A 21,165-nucleotide genomic window follows, 5' to 3' on the forward strand; every position below is an offset into this window, starting at 1 on the left:
ATATGCAAGGGTGGCACGGTGGCTCAGTGGCTAGCACTGCTGCCTCACAGTGCCAGAGACTCAAGTTCAATTCCTGCCTTAGTCGACTGTCTGTTTGGAGTTGCACATTCTCCCTGTGTTTGCATGGGTTTCCTACCAAATTCCAAAAGATATGTAGGTCAGGTGAATTAGCCATGCTAAATTGCCCATAGTGCCAGGTGCATTTGTCAGGGGGAAATTAATCTGGGTGGGTTACTCTTTAGAGGGTCGGTGTGGACTTGTTGGGCCGAAGGGCTTGCTCCCACACTGTAGGGAATCTAATCTAATGTCAGAGATATCTGTAACCATCACCGTTGGCATTGATGAAATGATAAAATTCCTTGTTTTTCTCAATACAACCCAATGCTGGTCAAAATATATCAATTGATTCCTTTGCGTCACACCTTGAACTGGTTTACTAAAATATAAGCAATTGTTTTAGAGTTAAAATGTTTTAATATTAAAAGAAAGCAAAATAGAAAATTTGCATTTATATAGCATTTTTTGCAACCACCAAACTTCTGAAGAAACACACACAGATCATGTATGGTGAGCATATGCCACTCCTCTCAGTCTGGAACATATCCTAGAGGAGTACAATGGTGCGTTTAAAGGGTTAGGATATCTTGCAGGAGAATATGATCTCAAAGTAGATGAGAATGCAAGACCAATTCAGCATCTGCCAAGGAAAGTTCAATTTGCTCTCAAGACCAACCCGAAAGACAAGGTGGTAGAGCTGCTGAAAAAGAGGATATCAAGAAAGTAACAACGCCTACAGGATGGATTACCAACATGATAATCAACAGGAAATGACTATCTTGTTTCTGACGATGGCTACTCTGACTACTGGGAGATAGATCAGTTAATTTCAATGATTACCAGTGAGATTGTCAAATGTTTAAAAGCACACATTAACTGTTATGTCATTCTTGATATGGTCATGAGTGACAATGACCTTCTGTTCATGAGTAAATCAAACACATTCCACACAGATGAATACAAGGCAATTCTTGATTGCACAAACACGTCTGTTGACGGAATTGAATGTAATCCACTATAAAGACTAATATCACACCGCGTCCAAAACACTGTTCCAATATTTAGTAAAGCTAGAACTAGTAGCAGGTGTAATGAAAAAAAAATCAAGGTATGACAACAGAAAACCAGATTTCATTTCAGCAAGCCCATTGCTAGATTTGAGCATTGGAGTACAAAGAACTCAAAGTACAATTCTTCAATGCCCTCAATAAAGCTAGCCCAAGTAGCAACCTAGCACATGCATAGATCAGTTGTTGCATGAATTGTATGTGGTGGAAGTGAACAATCACATATACTGTTGCAACCACAGATCCATTCACCCATTTGGGGAAGCTGTTCCTCAACTGCAGGTAGCTGAACAGGAAAAGATAAATGCATCACCTACACAGAACACTCATCAACCACACTATCCAGAGGTCTCATTAACAGAAATGGAACTGTATGTACCACAGAACAAGAAATGATTTAAGAATGATGCTCCCTGGTGCAACAACATGATCCAGATGAACAGCCAACGACAACATGTACTGTTAAGAGACCAACATTTTAAGGACTATGTGTGCAATTCATGTGTAGATAGTGGTAGGATTATCAAACTGTTAATGAAAGAGAACAGTTGTTTGTGTGTTTGGTAACTGGAATAACTGAAAATGTGCACAATAATGCATGAAAATTCACTTCTTGTATAAAAAGGGGATTGGGTGGATTGAAATACAATCGTACAAATTTATATTCTATGCTATCTGACTTCTACCAAGACACACACATGCAAACTGCTGGTAAACTAAGTTCACTTCAATAAAGCCTTTGTATTGAACACACACAGCTGCATTGTATCTATAAAAAACAGGACAAAGGATGAGGTTAAGCGAGACTTGTTGAAGCTTAGAAAAATTAATTACTGTACTTTCCATATACTTGTACTGACATTTATCATATTAGTATATGTGTGCTCAAAAATGTCAGAAGAATGCCACAAGAAAAGATGTAAGCTTTTAAAAGCATAATATGTTTTTAAACAAACTGAATACTATATTTGATGTGGAATGGCTTATTCATTGCCATCCTAGCACTCAGCTTTGATGTTTGCCTGTAGCAGGTAGACTGGGTGGGGGATGGTCTAATATAATAGAATGCTGGGTTTTAACCACCAAGCAGTTCAAATCAATTAGTGTTACAAGTTCCTTCAGGCTTTTTCCTTCAAAGCCTTGCTTGCAGCCTTTCATTCAGCAGTGGCTGGAACCCTTCGTGAAAAACATTATTTTGTAATTGTTAATGAGTTTGAAAACGCCTTAACCAATCGCCATAACATAACAAGACCTATAAGACCATAATATGTATCGCAGGTCACAAGAGGGACCAGTGAGCAGACTGAATAAACTGAGATGCTTTGTGATTTTAAAAAGTATTTTTCTGGAAAATAAAAGAATCACTTGCTCAATTTATAAAATGATTGATGTTTACTCAAATTATAAATATCTTTTCTACACAGTTCACGTCGAAGGCTATCAATAATTAATTTTTATAAAGCACTAACTTCCTTCTGTCATATTCTGTTTTCCAGTGTTATCTGATCTGTTGCTATGACCTGTAGTTCTAATATTATCAATTTACAATGCTAGTTATTGTTACTGGGCTCATGAGATTCCCTTTGTAAGGCTGTATCTTGAAGATAAACACAAAATGCAAGGTTGGTGTAAAAGCTATTTACAGAAAGGGAATGACATGACCTTAGACCACATTGCAGTCTGCTGCTAACTCAGTTGTAATTAAACCTTCTTGCAACATTCCTTCCCAGATTCAAATATCCTTAAAAGCTATTTCATCAGTTTCACCATTGGTCACCCTTCACGATTCTTTGGCTTGAATTTACGTTCAAGGTCAAATTGTGAAGTCGTTTAGGGATGTTCTGAGTTTGAAGGAATAATGTAAATGTAACTTTGTTGTAATTCTCAGATGGATAGATGATATTTAACTGAATATCACAATAAATGGGGGCTGAAGGGAAAGCTCATGATTGATGAGGTCACTACTAAAGCGGATCATGTGAGAGGAAATGGTTTGTCAAATCCATTATGGTTGATATTTGAATCTGGAGACCAAACATTTGCAAGGCTTTTTGACCATAGCATATTAAAGAAGGAAGTACTGTACTTTACTTATAATAATTTCCCATGCTGTTCTAATTACAGTTCAAGATCTAGTGTGATAGTGAGGTTTGAGGGCTGCATTTTCCATTTTAAGGTTGTTTATCTTATCTTCGTATTTCATTATAAGTTTTCATGTCAATAAATGTAATATAAAATACCTGTATAAATGTACAATTAAACCTCGGAGTAGAGGCAGAATTCTTCAGAAAGAGTTTAAGGCAAGTCTGGGCTGAAAATTGAAGAATTTACAATAATTTGTAAGCCAATTTATACATTTGCTCTTACTTGCTAAGATCAGCAATGAAGCTTAAAACAATACCCTGGGAAAATAACTTTTATAATAGTAATGAAAAAGAACATGGAAAAATATAATTTCTGTTTCCAGGATCCTCCTTACTTTACGGTGCTACCAGGCTGGGAGTATCGGCAGGAAGTAGGCCGAGAACTGGTCATTCCATGTGCTGCTGCAGGTGATCCATTCCCAATAATCTCCTGGAGGAAGGTATCTGAATCTATTTTAGTTTATGCTATCTAACTTTAATGAAGCTGCCAGAGTGATATTGGCTTAGCAAACTTGTAAAAGGGATCGGAAGGGGAGTCGGCCATTCAGTCATTTGAGCTTGTTTCACCATTCAATGAGATCACAGCTAATCTGTGGCCCATCTCCATACACCTTCCCTGAATACCTTTGCTTGACAAAAATCTATCGATGTCAGGTTTAAAATTAACAAGAGATCCTGCATCCACTGCATCAACATGTGTGGGAAGCATGTGGGAACAGAGTACTGAGTTGGATGATCAGCCATGATCATAATGACTGATGGAGCAGGCTTGAGGGGCCAAATAGCCCAGACATGCTCCTATTTCCTATGTTTCCATGCTTGTGATTCTTTCAGGAGGAAGTGAGGTCTGCAGATGCTGGAGATCAGAGCTGAAAATGTGTTGCTGGAACAGCGCAGCAGGTCAGGCAGCATCCAGGGAACAGGAGAATCGACGTTTCGGGCATAAGCCCTTCTTCAGGAATCAGGAGTGATTCTTTCACTCTATTGTAGTTACTGAAGAGATGAGAAAAGCTGTAGGTCATGTAACTGAATAAGCAAATTTTGTTTTAATTGCATCAGATTCTGAATTGATAAACGTTGTTTGTCCATATCTCATCATCACCTTCTCAAGAACGGTTAAGGAAGGGCAATAAATGCTGTCCAAAGCATCAATATCTAATTGAAAGAAAAAGTATCAATGTATTTGAACTTTTAAAAAATAACGTTAAAAATCACACAACACCAGTTTATAGTCCTGAAATGATATACTGTGGTACAGACAGTCTTACACAGGGCAGCTCACACCTTAATTACATTATCTGGGCTGACATGACACCAATTGTTAAAGTTCACTTGAGAGTGTAACTTTTAAAAAAGTTCTGCGATTTACTATGAAAGAACTGAAACCAACACGTTCATTCTAAAAGATGAGAGACTTAACAAACAATCCAGGTCTTTTTAAATATATAATTTCAGTTACATCACACTGTAAACGTTTGCTATAAGTTCTGTGTCTTACGATCTTATACTCCATAACCACCACAAGGCACAGTGCTCCGAAAGCTAGTGCTTCCAAATAAACCTGTTGGACTATAACCTGGTGTTGTGTGATTTTTAACTTTGTACACCCCTGTCCAAACCCGGCATCTCCAAATCATTTTTAAAAATGGAATGGAAAGTAATCGCTCATAACTTGACCAAGCAGACATTATTTTAAAGGTAGCATTGGAACCTCAATCTCATGAATTTGCATCCTGTTCATGAATTTAAAATAGATGCCTCAAACTACTGTGAATTTGGTGTAGAAATTGCAGAGAAAGAAGATGTGTTGCATGAAAGTGTTTGCGAAAGCATGGACTTTATTTGCAGAGCAAAGGTGAAGAGAATTCGGGGAGGAAGAAGAATGCAAGCAAGATGTGTTCACTGGCAAAATCTCTTTGGTAATGTCTACACATTACACAGGATATTTCTTCTGGTGTTTCACCCAAAACCTATTGAACTTTTCTTTTGTCATTGCTTTTAGATTTAAATGCTGCCGGATTTTTGAGCTTTTAAAACCACCTGCTCCAAAATAGCCTGACCTGTTGAGGAAGTTCTTCCAAGTGTTATCTGTTCAGAGAATATTTTCTAGCAGCAGTTGGTTTCATGTATTTGTGTATCTTAGAAGTGGATCTCTGTTTGAAACTCCGAATGTGTGACTGTTCTGAAGTTGAGTACACAGCCCAAATCCCAATGGAAACAGCAATTTCATATGAGATAGCACAGGGAGGAAGACCAGTCCCCACCTCTCCAAATTTAAATCCTTCATCTGTGCAGTGGTAAAGTCAATCTGCAGCCATTGTGGAGCTCACCAGCTCACCAAAAACCCTTAATGATGATGTTAAAATTTAGAACACAAGTGATATTCAGAAGATATATTTCTAATAAAAGTAGTTTGATAACTACATAGCTTTATTAGATAATCGAATGTATATGATTCTGGTTTTTAAAAGATCTATCGTAATTGGAATGTTACAATAAGTTCCAAAGCTCCTGGGTAGAATTAGAAAGTCAATGCAATTTCCCCTAATGACTGTCCTGTGAAAATCATTGCAAATGATAGGGGTATACATGTCAAACAAGAATTTGATCAAGCTAGACTTTATGGCTTGCCATAATTGAAAATCCCATGAAGTAAAAGAAAGATTTGCATTTACATAGCACTTCTCAAGACAGGCAGATATCCTAAAGTATTGTACAAACAAAAGAGTGTAGTTGGTATTGTGATGTAGGAAATGCAGTAGCCTAAGTCCCACAAATAGTGATGGAATAAATGATGAGATCGTCTGTTTCAGGTGGTAGTTGGAGACATTTATTGGTTGTTCATCAAATGGTATCCTGGGCTCTATTATGTTTATCAGCAAGGAAGGTTTAATATTTCATCTGAATGACAGCATTTCTGATTGTTCAGTACTCTCATTGCTGCATATATGCGCAAGCTTGGATTATACATGAAAACTCGCCATTTCAAAAAGGTAGATGAGGATAGACAGCAACTCTGGAACCACAGAACAATACAAGGCAGCACTTTCAGCAAAGAAATGAAAAAAAATCACTATGTAATATACTTTTCGCACATAAACCAGCCATTCAGGCAGTCCAGTCCAAGTTTATGTTCAACGTGAGCCTCCTCCTACCCCTCTTCTCCTAACATCACCAAAGTATTCACACAGTTTTTGATTCCTTTGAACCTCATGCTTCCCTAAGTTCCATGGTTAAGGGGATTGTCAAATGAGGAGAGATTGAATAGACTAGGTTAGTATTCTTGAGTTTAGAAGAAAAGTAGGTCATCTTCTTGAAATATATGAGTGTCCTTAAGAGGTTGTGAGAATGTTTTGTTTGGCTGCAGAATCCAGAACGTGGGGTGCCCTAGTCTCAGAAAATGGCTTGCCCACTTTGGACTGAGTGAAGAAGAAATTTCTTCCCTGAAAGGTTTGTGAATCGTTGGATTCAGAGAGTTATGGATGCTCAGCTTTGACTATATTCATGATATAGATAGATAGACATTTGGATAGTGAGTGAATTAAGAGACCTGGATAGTGCAGGGAAGGTGGAGTTGAGATAGATCAGGCATGATTTATTTAAATGGTGGAGCAGGCTAGAAGATCTGTGTGAATCACTCCAATTCATATTTCTTATTTTCCTGTGTTTGCCTTGAAACTATCCTTATAATTTACCTGAATGCCACAGAATACAGGAAGTATGTTTCACAAATTCAGTTTGGGGGCTGGATTTTTCATGTTTACATGATGGAAATTTTCCACTAATGCATTGCATTGATAGATAAGATATTAACTATTGCGTTCAATGATCCTAATATTCCTGACAAACATTTATGAAAATTAAGCTTAATAAGCAGGAAAATTGTATATTCAATACCATGGAAAAGAGAGTATAAATGTTCACCTAGGGGAGGGATCATTTTTCCAATTCATTAAAACCATTTCTCAATCAAATAAAACAGGCTTCAGGGAGTACAGGCAGATTAAAATTTCTTGTACTACGAATTGAAATGTTCTCTGGTTGTTTATACAATTACACGAATGCGTCTTGACTGTAAATTACCTAAAAAGAATGTGTGATATTGTTTTCTACATTCCCAGGAGGACAGAACATAATTGCACGCCACAAGGTAGTTTGTTTTTATGTCCTGATTTTTCCCTCTTCCCTTGGGTGATTTCCCAATCTGGTTTCGGATTCCAAGTGAGCTCAAAGCAGCTGCAAATCACTGTCTATTTAATGAAAATAAAACCTACCTGAATGGTTGTTTTATGAAGAAATAACAAAGGTACAGGGGAGTGCCACATTCTGAAATGGAAACTGCTTCGTAATCCATTCTAACATTTTGACAGCACAGTCGACATATCTACCTGAGCACATCTGCCTATTCATCTGCTTCAGGGAGCAAAAAGACATTCAGGATTCGATGTTTGTGAGAGCTAAGATGCTTACCGGTTCTGCTTGGGATGCACATTTGATTCTCACTGGTGTTGGTGGGTTCAGGTCTCTTTTGGCACTTCCTACTTCTTCAACTGAGTTATCAGTGCACATAACTAGGATGAAATCACAGCTATCTATTATTTGTCCTGCACCCTCTTTATACTGGCCAATTTGCAGTGATCTGTTGTGGGGCGCCATCAACTCTTACAAACTTATCCAAAACTTTCTCCCTTCACTCTTCATGTTTTGGATCCAATCATGCTTACAGCTCTTACTGTATTATGGGATCCACCGAAAGTCTCATGCACTGTCACATGTATTTTCACAACCTCTCTCTTCTCCAGCACTGGTTCACCCTATCTCAAAGCTACACTAGTCCACAGATTCATTTTGTCAATTGTCCTGGATAGCACTTTAGCTAAAACATTTCCTTCTTCCTTCCAGCAGTCAAGTATTCCCTTAACCTTTATTTCTCCTCTAACCCACCTCTTATCATTTGCAGCATTTTTGACTTTATCTCTCTAACCCAAATGATTGATCATCAGAAAAAGCCTTAGTTTAATCCCTTTGCACTCCTACCTTAACAAGTTATGAGCATGGCACAATGCTGAGCTTTTCTTCTGTCACCTTCACCTCTATGCCTGCTTTTCTCAACAGTAAACATTTGCTTACAGAGCAGACTTTTTTTCTATTTTGAAAGACTTTGATAAACCTGGATTGCTCCCTCTGACATTTTACCTTTCTTAAATATTGCCATTAGGAACTGCCATTGTTGTCTACATTCGTCTATTCCACTTCCTCACTCTAACTAAAGTTAGCAGCTACATGGCACATTTTTTATTACATTCAGGTCATCTCCTTTACCTCTTATTTTTTGGACATCAGCTGCTCACAATGGTTCTGTCATTGTTACTTAAAATCTTTTTTTCTCCTACTACCATCCGTGTTTGTTGTCTATGTCACCAATTTTGTAATTTAATTTCTCCTGCTTTATACGCTGTCTCAGACCTCTAACTTGTCCCATGACAATGAAAAGCTATTAACCCGAAACATTAACATTGTTTCTGTCTCCACAGATGCTGTCAGAGACACTGAGTATTTCAAGAACCTTCCATTCTTATTTCAGGCCAGTTTTCCTCTCTTTCCCCTCAGGCAGACAGAGAAGATGTCATGACATACTTTGAAGAAGAATCTCACCTAGTTTCATGACCAACATTTATCCCTCAATCAAAAAGATGATCTGGTTAATTGTCTCATTACTGTTTGTGGAATCTCAGAGTGCATAAATTGGCAGCTGTTCTTGACAACAGCACTGACTGTTCTTCAATATTTAATTTACTGGGGAAGCACTTCTGGATTTTGTTTTCTTTCTAATATGTATTATATAATATTTCTAACATGAACCATGAGGAAATTTTACTGGAACTGGAATTTACCAGCTTGACCTGATACATGTATTTGGTTTGTTAATCCTTTAAAGGTAGGAAAGCCCAGTAAAAGCAAGCACAACATCCTTCCAAGCGGCAGCTTGCAATTCAAAGCACTCAGCAAAGAAGACCATGGACAATGGGAATGTGTCGCCACTAATGTTGTCACAAACATCACTGCCAGCACACATCTGACTGTAATCGGTGAGTACAGCGGGTTATAAACTGACTGCAGTCTGCATGATCATTTCACATATGTCATGAAGAGTAGAGTTATTGTACTTGATTTCCTATGTTTCAGATTTCTCACTATATGAATAACTGTGTATATAATTAGTCATTGCAAAAACACTAATTAAATACTGGTTCCAGAGCCAATTTATAGTAGACCCTGTTAGTAAACTGGATTGTACTCTAATTTATTGCTACTAACATTTTTGATGTGTACCTTTCCTGAAACTGCTTATTACACCTGGAAACCAAGCTGCTTCAGTAATGTAAAGTTCGCTGTTTTATTTCACAACTTTGGGGACCTCTGACACAAAGTGCAGCTGCTATTTTGATTTTTCTTCAAGCATTTCATTGTTGAAGGATCTTTTCCTTCGACCTGCATGTTGCGCCTTTCCATTGCCTCTCAGCTGTCTCAGTTTTCGAATGCTTACAATTTAACAACAATTTACATTTATATAGTATCTTTAACATAATAAACTGTGCCAAGGCACGTCATAGGAGTTCATTCAGGCATCGACTCAAGGCTGGAAATGTTAGGATAAGTGACCGGCAGCTTGGTCGAAGAAATAAGTTTTGAAGAGAACCTTTAATGATGAGAATATGAGGAGAAGAGGATTAAAAAGGGAATTCCAGTGCCTTCCTCAGCAAAGCAATGTTAATAATTTTTTTTAATATTGCACAATGACTACCTTTGCCATCTCGGAGTGAAAAATGTGTCAATTTGGTGCAATTCTGAACAATTTTGTGCCATTGATCCACCTGCCTAACTGATCTCTCCAACTTAATGCATTTAGAAAGAAAGATTCTGAATCCTTTCCCAGCCCACACCCAGGCAGCCCCTCCAACTTATCCCCTCCCACTGCAGTATTGACATGGTTCGTAATCAATCAGACTATGTTTGCCTCCATTACTATATCACAAGTGAATTCCACGTAACTGTGACTTTTCCCTTGTGAAAATCAATCATAAATTTTCCTTTTACTGGTCTGATGTCTATTAGTATTAAAAAATGTGCACCCAGAACTAACTTTGACAAAGCTTAACAACTGCTGTTCAATAAATTGAATAACTAGATATAAAGGGTTAGATTTTTTTAAATTCCTGCACATTTTAAGGTAATAATGGAAAAGTAACCCCGAATGTGATGAATAGTATTGAGCACAAAAATCTAGGTACCCTGGAATAATAGGTATATGGATAACCTGGGCCATGGATTTGTTTGAGAATGACATTCAGCCCAATTACAACATTAGAAAGATATCCCACTACAAATACTTGTGTTCAAATTTAAAACAATCTTATTAAAAAAAATTACTGATTTGAGCAAGAATATTTTTGATAATCATACTCAACAATGGTGTCTCACTGTAATTTCTTTAAACATCAAGAAAATGCTGTGATTTAGAATTTTACATGATAAGTGTTAAATGCATAAACGGTGTTCAATTTGTAAACTAATTTTAATCAAATTTTTATTGTGTTTCAATTATTGTAACATATAAATTTGAAACCATTTATAAATCAGTGGATTGATTTTAAATGCCTTGTTGAGCAAAATTATTGAACTTATTATGACTTTATTTAGTATCTTTGCAAAATTGTTTTCAGGTATCTGATAAATCTATATTCAAAGTTAAAGGTGTCTGCCAACTCTTTTGGATTATTTTCCTATATTTTTAATGCATATGTAACTGTGACTATTTTTCAAATATTTTGTATTAATTAATTCTCTATGTCTCTTCACATTTAATGTGGGTGGATACGTTACTCGTGATGAATCCATGACCTACAGACAGATACAGCATTCTCCCAAACAGAAAAGTTAAATAAAGATAGGCATTTTAGGGATGAGTTAAAGAGACATTCTAAAGTTTAAATAAGAGCATAAGATCATAAGACATAGAAGCAGAAATTAGGCCATTCAGCCCATCAAGTCTGCTCTGCTGTTTGGTTTTTCAACACCATTTTCCTGCTCTCTCGCCATTTGATCCCCTTGACAATCAAGAACTTATCTATCTCTGGTTTAAATATGCTTAATGACCTGACCTCCACAGCCTTCTGTGGCAATGAATTCCACAGATTCACTACTGTCTGGCTGAAGATGTTTCTCCTTATCTCTGTTCGAAAAGGTCTCTTTATCCTTAGTCAGTACAAGGAAAGTAGTACAAAATCAGTAATTAGAAAATTAGTTCTCAATTTAAATGGTCTGATTAGGCAAGCATTTGTCTGATTGTCAAATATCAAAATATTACTGTGTTTAAACCCATCTTTGAAAATATAAGCACTGCAATCCATAGTCTTTACAGGACCCAGAGGATAAATTGAGATCTGATCAATATTTTGTTAAGTCACATACCATAAAATAAATGGTTTTTGCCATTTACAAGATTAAATGGTATGCTGGTGATTTTTGCTGGTGATATCAAGGAGTGTTGTTACAGGTGCATTTGTTCTTCCTATGAGATGGAATGTACTGTACCCAAATTTGCAGATGACAATAAAATAGCATACAGTTTACAGAGAGATATTCATAGGTTAAGTAAGTGGACAAAATGTGGCAAATGAAGGATAGTGCGAAATGTGAACTTGTTCATTTTGGAAGGGAGTATTGTTTAACTGGGGAAAAAAAACTGCAAAAGCTGCAACACATAGATAGTTGTGCAAAAAATGCAGAAATCTAGCATTTAACCAGGAAGGCTAATGGAATGTTGACTCTTATTTTAAGGGGCTTGGAATATAAGAGTCATGAAGCCAAACTGTAACTGCATAAGGTGCTGGTGAGACCATATCTGTTGTACTGTGAGCAGTTTTTGTCCCGTTATTAAAGGAAAGATAGCATTCCATCAGTACTAGGATAGTCCCTAGTATGGAGTGACTGTCTTCTGAGCAAAAGCTAAACAGGTTGGGACTCACTGAAGCTTAGAAGAGTGAAGGTCGATTTCATTGAAACATATAGGATTCTTAAGGGGTTTGACAGGGTAACTGTTGAGAGAATGTTTCCCCTTATGGGAGAGTCTAAGACTAGAAAGCATAATCTCAAAATTGAGGAGCACCAATTTATGACTGAAATGAGAGGAATTTCTTCTCTCAGAGGGTCGTGTGTCTTCGGAATTGCTTGCCACAGAGAGCTGAGGGGCAGAGACCTTGTGTATATGTAAGGCTGAGATGGATAGATTCTTGATCAGCCAGGGAAGCAAGAGTTACGCAGAAAGTGCAGGAAAGTGGATGTGAGGAAAGTCGGATCAGCCATGATCCTATTAAATAGCAGAGTAGGCTCGAGGGGCCGGATTAGCTAAGTCCAAATTGCGTTGAGTCTTTTTGGAGGGGCTTTTGCTATGTGGCCTAGCCGGTTCTCTCATAGTATGTTACTAGACTTGTCTCGTTAATCACCAGCCCTGTCCCTATGGGGTCCATCCATCATAACTGATTCTGGCCACATCTTACCATGTACTATACACGGAACAACTCTTCACTCTATGGATATCTGCCAAAAGATATCCATTTTCCCTTGCGCCTTGCCCTCTTCAAACGTATGCTGTGCTCCTCAATTAGTTCCAGCATTCTGAAGCTGGTCATTGACGGATAGAATCAGATCATGCCAGAGAAATGGATGGTGGCACCACACTTTTCTAACAGGAACCTGGGGTGGTACAAACAAGAGTCTTCTTCTTCCCGGAGGAGTGGCAGAAGAGGCCATGCCGTTAGACCCTGACAGTTTGGTCTGAGGTAACACCTCGGTCACTGCTGTCCGAGCATGCTGAGGAATGGTCAACAATGTCGAAAGAAGGTCAGCTACCTTCTCTACTGTGCCAGGATAAATGCCACACACTTTTCTTAGCTTCCTCACACTCATTATGTCTCTGTTATGGCTTACTTTTCCCATCCAGACTCCTGCTGTGCCACTTACACTGTTGCCTACAATATCTTCCTTCACTTGTTCTTGTGCCCCACAGCGCAATTACTGCACACCCTTTGTACCTCTTCCTCACTGTCTTGGAACACGTCACCACCATTTGGCCTGCACCAACACTGACAGCCACCAACACTGACAGCCACCATTTTCATCTCACTCAATCTCTCTCTTTTCCCTCATTCCAGAAGAAGGCAAACTATTACAGGGTACAGGGAGACTGTATAGGTGGGGGAAACACTCAACATTTCACTTACCCTCTGTGAGGAGATAATCTTGACCCCAGAAAAAGACTGGAAGCACTCCTGCAGGGATGCAGACACATCCATGCCCCATCCACTGCAATTCTCACATTAACCCCACTGTCAGTCTCTTTGGTCATGCACCACATCAAACTACTCACCTCAGTGACCTCTCTCTCTCCTGAATGCAGTTGCAGCCAGCATCTCCATGACCTCTGTGATGACATGCCTGGCTTCTCCAGAGCCCACTTCTTGATCTCTGAAGAAGACAGTGTCAAAACCCCAGAAGAAGCATTGGCAAGGCTTCCTCCTGCAATTCCACCAATGCAGATACTGACACCTCATTGGGCTTGGAAAGTATGGGAACAACAAGCTGGTGAGCACATCACTACAACAGCTTCAATGCTGGTGATGAAGATATGCTCCAGTCCACTGGCATTCCGATGCTGCCAGAAACAGGCAGGAGAGAACCCTGTGGTGTCATTTATTAGAGACATCACTGACATTGAAGGGAAAGAACAGGAACAGCAGACAGGCATGTGGGACACAGTAGCCCTCATTGTCCAGAAGCTACATCAATGCAGCGAGTCATGCAATTGTCTAGCTGGTTTCATGGGTAGGTTGGCAGCTTCCATGGATGGTCAGGGTCAGCACCCTCCAGGTCTGCTAGAGAGACACAAACATACCTGCACTCCATTCACCTACCCATTGGTCCTCAGGATAGATGACATGGTGACGGGAGACAGGCAACGCTCAAGCCAAGAAGGGTCAACTTGCCTCTGGCAAGCCTGTCTAGACACAAGTGCCCTTGGGAATTCCCAATGAATATTCCCAGGGCCAAAAGGCTCCCCTGGAAAGCAGGGTCCCACTAGCTCAGCTGTGGAATCAGGGACTACACTGAGACATGGTGGAAGGGGGAGGAAGAAGAAAAACATTTTCAGAACACTTTGGTGGGACAGATGACAATGGTTTGTAAAAGTAATTTTGTATAAATGTATCTGTTATAACCATACATCTGGTTGTTAGTCTCTCTGTATCAGTCCAAAAGGCATTTGGCATCATTTCATAGCAACAAAAAAGGTTCTATGGAGGCGTGAGCTGAGAGCTGACTGCATCATCTGGAAACAAAATTAACAAATACGTATACTAACACCTCAGATCCTCCTCATGCAACATTTCTATAGTGTCACAGCCTCTGTGCTCCTCTGTGTACTGTAGGCTGGCCAGGGAGTAGAGGTCCTGCAGGTCTGAGTCCTATATACCACATAGGTCTGTATACATTGTTCTTTCCCATTAAAAACATTGTTATCAGCGGCTGCTGCAGTCTCTTGATTAACAGGTCGAGTCACGTACCCTGCCCACTCCAAATGTGTTCACAGCCATTATCTTCCCATTGCCCAATTCCAAATGGAAGGTGATAGTGAGTGCCCCTCACACACTCTCTGCCTAAACATGTCAGTAAGACCCTGAACTTTCACATCCCTTTTCCAGTAGCCCAGCCTGGATACCCCATGAGCTCTACACCTCCCCAGAACTGGCTGCTATGCAACCACATGGCTATCTATGACCTAGTCCCAGACTACAAAGGCACAAGACCACCACGAGCAGATGCCTGACCCATGACCAATACTGGTCAATCCATGTTGACTAGTATTGGAGCCTCCCCCTCATTTCCTATACCAAGACCTCTGACTGACAGGTCCCTCCATAGATTTCGGTGAGGACATCTCTCCTAAAAGTTTGAGACATAGTTACTTCATTGTTGCACACACAGTGTGTTTGGTTTGAAAGCTGCTGGCACATGTTGCAGGATTGATGTAGCACACTGCCACACAGTAGGATGTACATCCTTGAGATTGAGGACTACTAAAAAGGAAGACAAACTGCCTCATCCTCTGACTGAGCTAAGGGGCAGTGCAAGACAAGATAGTGACATTATGAGCTTCCAAGTAGGCAGTAAGTGAGCGAGTGCTAAGAATGCAAGTTAGTAGCCCTGAGATGCAGCCTGGTCCAATCCGTGAGCTGGCTGCCTGTCTGTACCTGCAAAATGTCCCTGCTGCAAGCTTTGAATGCTAATTGGCAGTGTGCTTTGCAATACACGTCCTGTGTTTCCAGAGAGCACTGCCAATGTATCTGAGAGGTGCCATGATGGTTGTGAGGAGTTGGCAGATGTCAGATGCTAATGTCTGTGGACTAGGGATACATGCGGCAGGTGCCTATGGATTGCACCCTGGGCTGCAATTGGTCATAGGCATCACGTTCCTTGGCGGAACACTTGTTCAGAGCAAACACTGAGCTAAACCTGTCAGATACTCGTTCTAGTTTCCATGAGTTTTCTCATGTTTGGTGAGTTTGGCATTAATATTAATGAGGCTGTCGACAAGGTGTTTAGCAAGCTACAATTCCCCTTATTTGGCATTTTACTAGTGTCTAGCGAGAATCCCTCCACACTGCTTCTGAAAAACATGAAAGATGGAGTGAGCGCATTCGACACTGGGAAAAGCCTCGCTGGACTTCCCATTCAATTCTGCTGCACATCTCACCTAACCCGAACCCATTGTTGCTCAAATTCCTATAAGATTCCACACTGTATTGTGAGATGAGATAGCTATTTTTCATTTTTTTTAACTGGAACAAAATTTACATGGACAAACTGCTTCATCAAAGCGGTAGACTTGAAATATTCTTTCAATCCATTTAGTATTTGCAAAGTAGCGTACGGTATTTTAATTATGCAATTAAATATTACACAGTATTAAACTAACAAATCAAGTGTTTTACAGTCTCAATTGTACAACAGTGAAGAATGCCAGTTTTATACAATACAAAGGCACGAGTTAATAAATTAAAATTGACTATTCGTTAGCTAGTAGCATGTGGGTAAAATGAAGATCTTTGGCGTGTTTAATGGAAGTTGAGCTTAATGAGGTTTAAGTGAGATGATTTGTAAATCTATTGCTTTCAAATACCATCACTTTGTGAGGAATCTTCCTCTAATACCTCATTAACACTGTCATGTGTATGCCAGGGTAACGGTGTCAGAGCTAATATTCACCATGTATATAACAGACCTCCTAGGCCCTCTTGTGGCGCATGGATAGTATCCCTAACTCTAGATCAAGAGGCCTGGGCTCAAGTCCGACCTTAGTGCGCCCCCAAGGCACTATAAACAGGGGATTGCGAAGACTGATGTACTGAATGGTCTTCTTCTGTGCTGTCTTATTCCGTGAAATGGAGTCACATGACTGTTTTGCCAGTGAAAAAGCAGAACTTGAACATGTAATTATGTACAAAAGGAAATCGGAGTAATTCCAAAGGGATTTTAGATGAAAGAATTCTGCAAAATATTGAAATATATTTTTGATTGTGCAGGTTGCGAGTGTCAAGGTAAACTGTTAGAAGATTATTACTGAAGTGATTTAATTCTTCTGTACAGTGCTTTTACTGCAATGGTTAATTTGATCACGTCAATTTCTTATCTGCATTCATTTAACATACTGAATATTGTGTATGGAAAATAGCACAAGCATATTAAGTATTTCACTAAAAATAGAATGCAAAAGAAATGACAAACCAATATGTCTGATGTTTCCCAGTGCTGCAGGTCTGCAGCAATAAAACCCAACCATGAATACTTCAATTGAACAATCAAGAATATCTTGTTGTTTTGTGCTGATGTAAACCTACCTTTCATTCACTACAAAAAATGTAAGTGTCAGTCATGGCTGAGTTGGTCGTACCCTGGTATGTGACTCAGAGGTCATGGATTCAGCTGCGAGTCCAGAGACACAGTTCATGATTCCAGGATCTGACTCCAGTGCAATAATGCAGCAATGTACACTTTTGGAACTTTACTGACCTTCAGATGTTAAACTGTGACCCTGTCTGCTTTTTCAAATGGATGTAAACACCTCAAATGCTATTTCAAAAATGATCAGGGCAGTTATCTTGTTGGCTGCACTTCAAAATTTCTTAATAGATTAAAAGCACTTCAGGTTGTGATTAGCAGTACATAAATCAGAGTCTTTCTTTTCTTTAGTAAGTATTTAAGGCCTCTCAAAATCAACATTTTACAAGTTGTTTTTAAAGTTGTACTGTTCATAAGTGCTTTCCCCTCTAAAGCTTCCATTGTTCATACCCAATAATGGAAATAATACTTAGTTTCACTGTAATTCAGTCAGAAGCCTTGTTTGTCCTTTATAACTTTGCTACTTGGACCACAGAGGAAATCACCCCCTATCCCATCAGTAGTGTTGACTGATGGCATTATTAAATCAATATGTTTACAAAGGGAAAATTTAATTTTGCAAGAAGGTAAGTCCCGATTCAATGTAGAGACAGCCTTCAATATCTTTGAATTAGAATCCCTGATGTGTGTCAGTCACAATAGATTAAATGTCCTTCACATTCTCCTTGATCTGCTGGCAAGCAGAGGGTCTGAGTGAGATATCTGAGCATAAATCCCTGTTGGTTTCTTCATCTCTGTGGAAGACATATTTGTGTTTACATATGTTTTCTTTCAAATTACTGTCCTTTTTGCTACCTTTCAGATTTTAATTATCGTAGTCCTGTTAGCATTGGTATGTTAAGGCATAATTAACTCTCTCTTCCCTTCTAAATGTATGATGCTTGCTGGAGAAGTGGCCAGTTAATTTTTACCCATCTAATCACATAAACTTTCAGAATCAGACCAATGTGGATTTTAGGAGAACAGTGACTTCCATTGCAAATGCTTTCAGTTTAATTTCATGCTTGACTGAATGTTGCCGCCACACTTCCTCTCATTTGTCAAGGTTATATTCTCTTACCATTTCTTCACTTGGCTACTGGAATTTAGATGAGGGTTTCTGCCTATCATGAATTATATTTTCCTTTTGTTATTCTGTTCCCATGGAGTTCAAAATGCACACTGATGTAGCAATGTGAAATATTAAGACTTATCTTGCACATTGACGAGTGCAATTAACTAATAAACATGCTAAGCTATAGTCTTCTTCTTGAGTTTACAGTCAGCAGGGTTTTGTATTTAAAGAAATCACACCACCAATGATAACAAAATCTCTCCAAACGAGATTGTGTACTCAAGACCAGGGGGTCACACAAAATGTTTTTGACTAGAAAACTGTGGCTGCAAACATATTCAAAGCTCAGCCACAATGACCATTTACTCTTTATTTCTGTTTGGTTTTGATGTTGAAAGTTCTCAGCAAATCAGTGCAGCATCAAACATGAAGAAAGTTATTTAAGGTCATTACCTGTTTGTTAGTTGAGATTTTTATTGAGTGTCCTTACTGGTGAATTGCTATATTTGCAGTAATACTTTGTGGCTTGTTTCAAGATCTTTTATGAATGACAGGAACAATTGGTTTGACAGCTATCAAAAGTCATGATTGTCTCTACCTACTTGATTACCTATTCTTCTCCAACTTTGGTCAGATTTTTACACAGTTTAGTTCTGCAACTTCAGTAGCATTTTCAACAGTAGAGTACATCCAATAAATATTACACTATAGAGTCTCTGTGTTTTCATGTTATCTACAATGCCGCAAAAAACTTTTTTCTCACCATATTCAGGGCAAATCATTGATAGTAACTCACTCAACATCCTTCCATCCAATCACTTTCCATTGAGCATTGGCTTATGTCTCAAGTAGCACAGTAAAATCATCCCCCACATCTCCCAATTATGTGACAAATCCCATGCCTTAATGTAACTCTGGCCCAAGTTCCATGTTGTATCCTGTTAATATTCTAAGTCCCAACTCGTAACTTCTTTCCTGTACAAGCTCAACTGCCTGTGCAAACTTACATTAGATTAGAAGATTTAATAGTCTTCCATTTTAATTTCATAAGTTAATTTTGCCAATATGGACAATAATTGCTGGCCCAGACAATAACGCCCTCACATAATGTAAAACAAAATCAGTTAGATTCATGCTGGATTTATACTTCAGACATACGGTATCTGAGACATCCTTAAAACCTCAACTGAATAATGTTGAATGATAAATCACTCCAACCTTAATGAGAATGCTGTGTTGAGAAAGAACTTGGTTCAGTATTTCTGCAAATATGGAAATATTGTAAGATTCACTATGCAAACAATGCTCCCACAAGTGCTATTGATAGTACCATGCTAAATAGTAGATCACAGTTATCACCATTACTAAATGTAATCCTCAGGGAATGAAATCTTCCAGTGCAGTGCTATAGTCACAAAGACTTTGGGCTACATATAATGGCTGTGGCTGGACAGCTGGTGACAACCCTATCACAGTTATTTCTGGGAACCCGTGTATTTTAAATCACAGTTAGACAGTCCACTGCCTGTTATCAGAGTTCCCAGTACCTTCATCACACATTGATTGGCAGTGCCTGGAGACAGGGCAATCAAAAACCTGGGGACTCTTCAGACTCAGTAGCACCACCTTGAAGTGGCCATGGCTGGAACTGCAAGATACCTGGAAAACAATATATCGCTGGAATTCAAAAAAGTGGTGCACGTTTCCACAGATAGTCAGGCAAGGTAATTTTAAAGGACAGGGATCTGTAGGCCTTCCTGCAGTGTCCTTCCATTGGTCACAGGGTGTCTAAGCAAGAAGAGATTCTACATCCAGGCCACAGACAGGTGTGCCAGGGTATACTTAGATGGGTTGTCCACGTGGTATAGCTTCTCCCAACTCCCACTGCTGGTGGAATACCAGTGGCTGCAGGATGAAGTCCTTAGGTGACCTTAATTGGTCAATAGGAAACAGAAGGTCAAACTCAACCAAGGGAAGTCAATACAGTAACAAGTTCTGTATCTCATGCCTTTACTCAATTCAATGCCCCCCCAACCCCTTTCCATCATTTCCCAAGTCTCTATTCCCTGATTAGTGATATATAACAGAGAGGGAGGGAGGAAGTAAAAGATGCACCATCTCGGCAGGTAGTCCTCCAGCTGTCATTGCTTCAGGAGCCACAGACAGGAAAGAGAGGAAAATGTGAAACAAATAGGTAAACAAAGAAAAAGGAAAAGTTCATTTAAAGTTATCCTGTTAAAGAAAGTGATTTGCTATCATTTTTTGGATATTATAGTGGCTCTTCTCCACTTGGTGCATTACATTTTATTTAATTTCATCCATTAAGACAGAGTTGAGAAGAAACCTTTATTTCAGAGGTTGAGAGATTTTGAAATTCTCTTCCTCAAAGGGAGTGGAAGGTTGACTTTGGATATATTCAAGGCAGAGTTGGATAGGCTCTTCATAAGTAAGAGGGTGATGAAACGGTTATCAAGATAGGCAAGAATATGTAGTAACCAGATCAGCCATGATCTTTTTGAATTATCTTATTCAAGAGGCTGTTTAGCTTTCTGCTCTTCTTAATGTATGTTAGTACACATCCTCTAAACCCTTACAAAATACATCCCAGTTCCTTATAACCAATGTTATAATCATTTGTAGAATCCCTTCAGTGCAGAAACAGAGCATTTGGCCCATCACGTCCACACCGACCCTCTGAAGAGCATCCCACTCAGGTTCAACCCCCCCCGCCCAACCTATCCCTGGATTTCCATGACTAATCTACCTAGCTTGCATATCTTTGGACAGTGGGAGGAAACTGACACAGGCACAGGGAGAGCATGCAGAC

General features: G+C 39.1%; 1 protein-coding gene across 6 annotated transcripts in view; it reads left to right on the plus strand.

The window, feature by feature from the left end:
- The window catches only part of igsf9bb (immunoglobulin superfamily, member 9Bb), a 648,281-nt gene that overhangs the window by 548,418 nt on the left and 78,698 nt on the right, over window positions 1-21,165 (plus strand). For all 6 annotated transcript variants that reach the window (XR_006309378.1, XR_006309379.1, XM_043676763.1 and 3 more), the window contains exons 10-11: window positions 3,592-3,708; window positions 9,207-9,357. Coding sequence is in view for 4 of the 6 variants with exons in the window: in XM_043676763.1 (XP_043532698.1) it covers window positions 3,592-3,708; window positions 9,207-9,357 (268 nt within the window). In the remaining 2 variants the exon portion in view is untranslated. The remainder of the gene's footprint in view (window positions 1-3,591; window positions 3,709-9,206; window positions 9,358-21,165) is intronic.

Source organism: Chiloscyllium plagiosum, chromosome 35, assembly GCF_004010195.1.
Source record: "Chiloscyllium plagiosum isolate BGI_BamShark_2017 chromosome 35, ASM401019v2, whole genome shotgun sequence".
Classification (NCBI taxonomy): Eukaryota; Metazoa; Chordata; class Chondrichthyes; order Orectolobiformes; family Hemiscylliidae; genus Chiloscyllium; species Chiloscyllium plagiosum.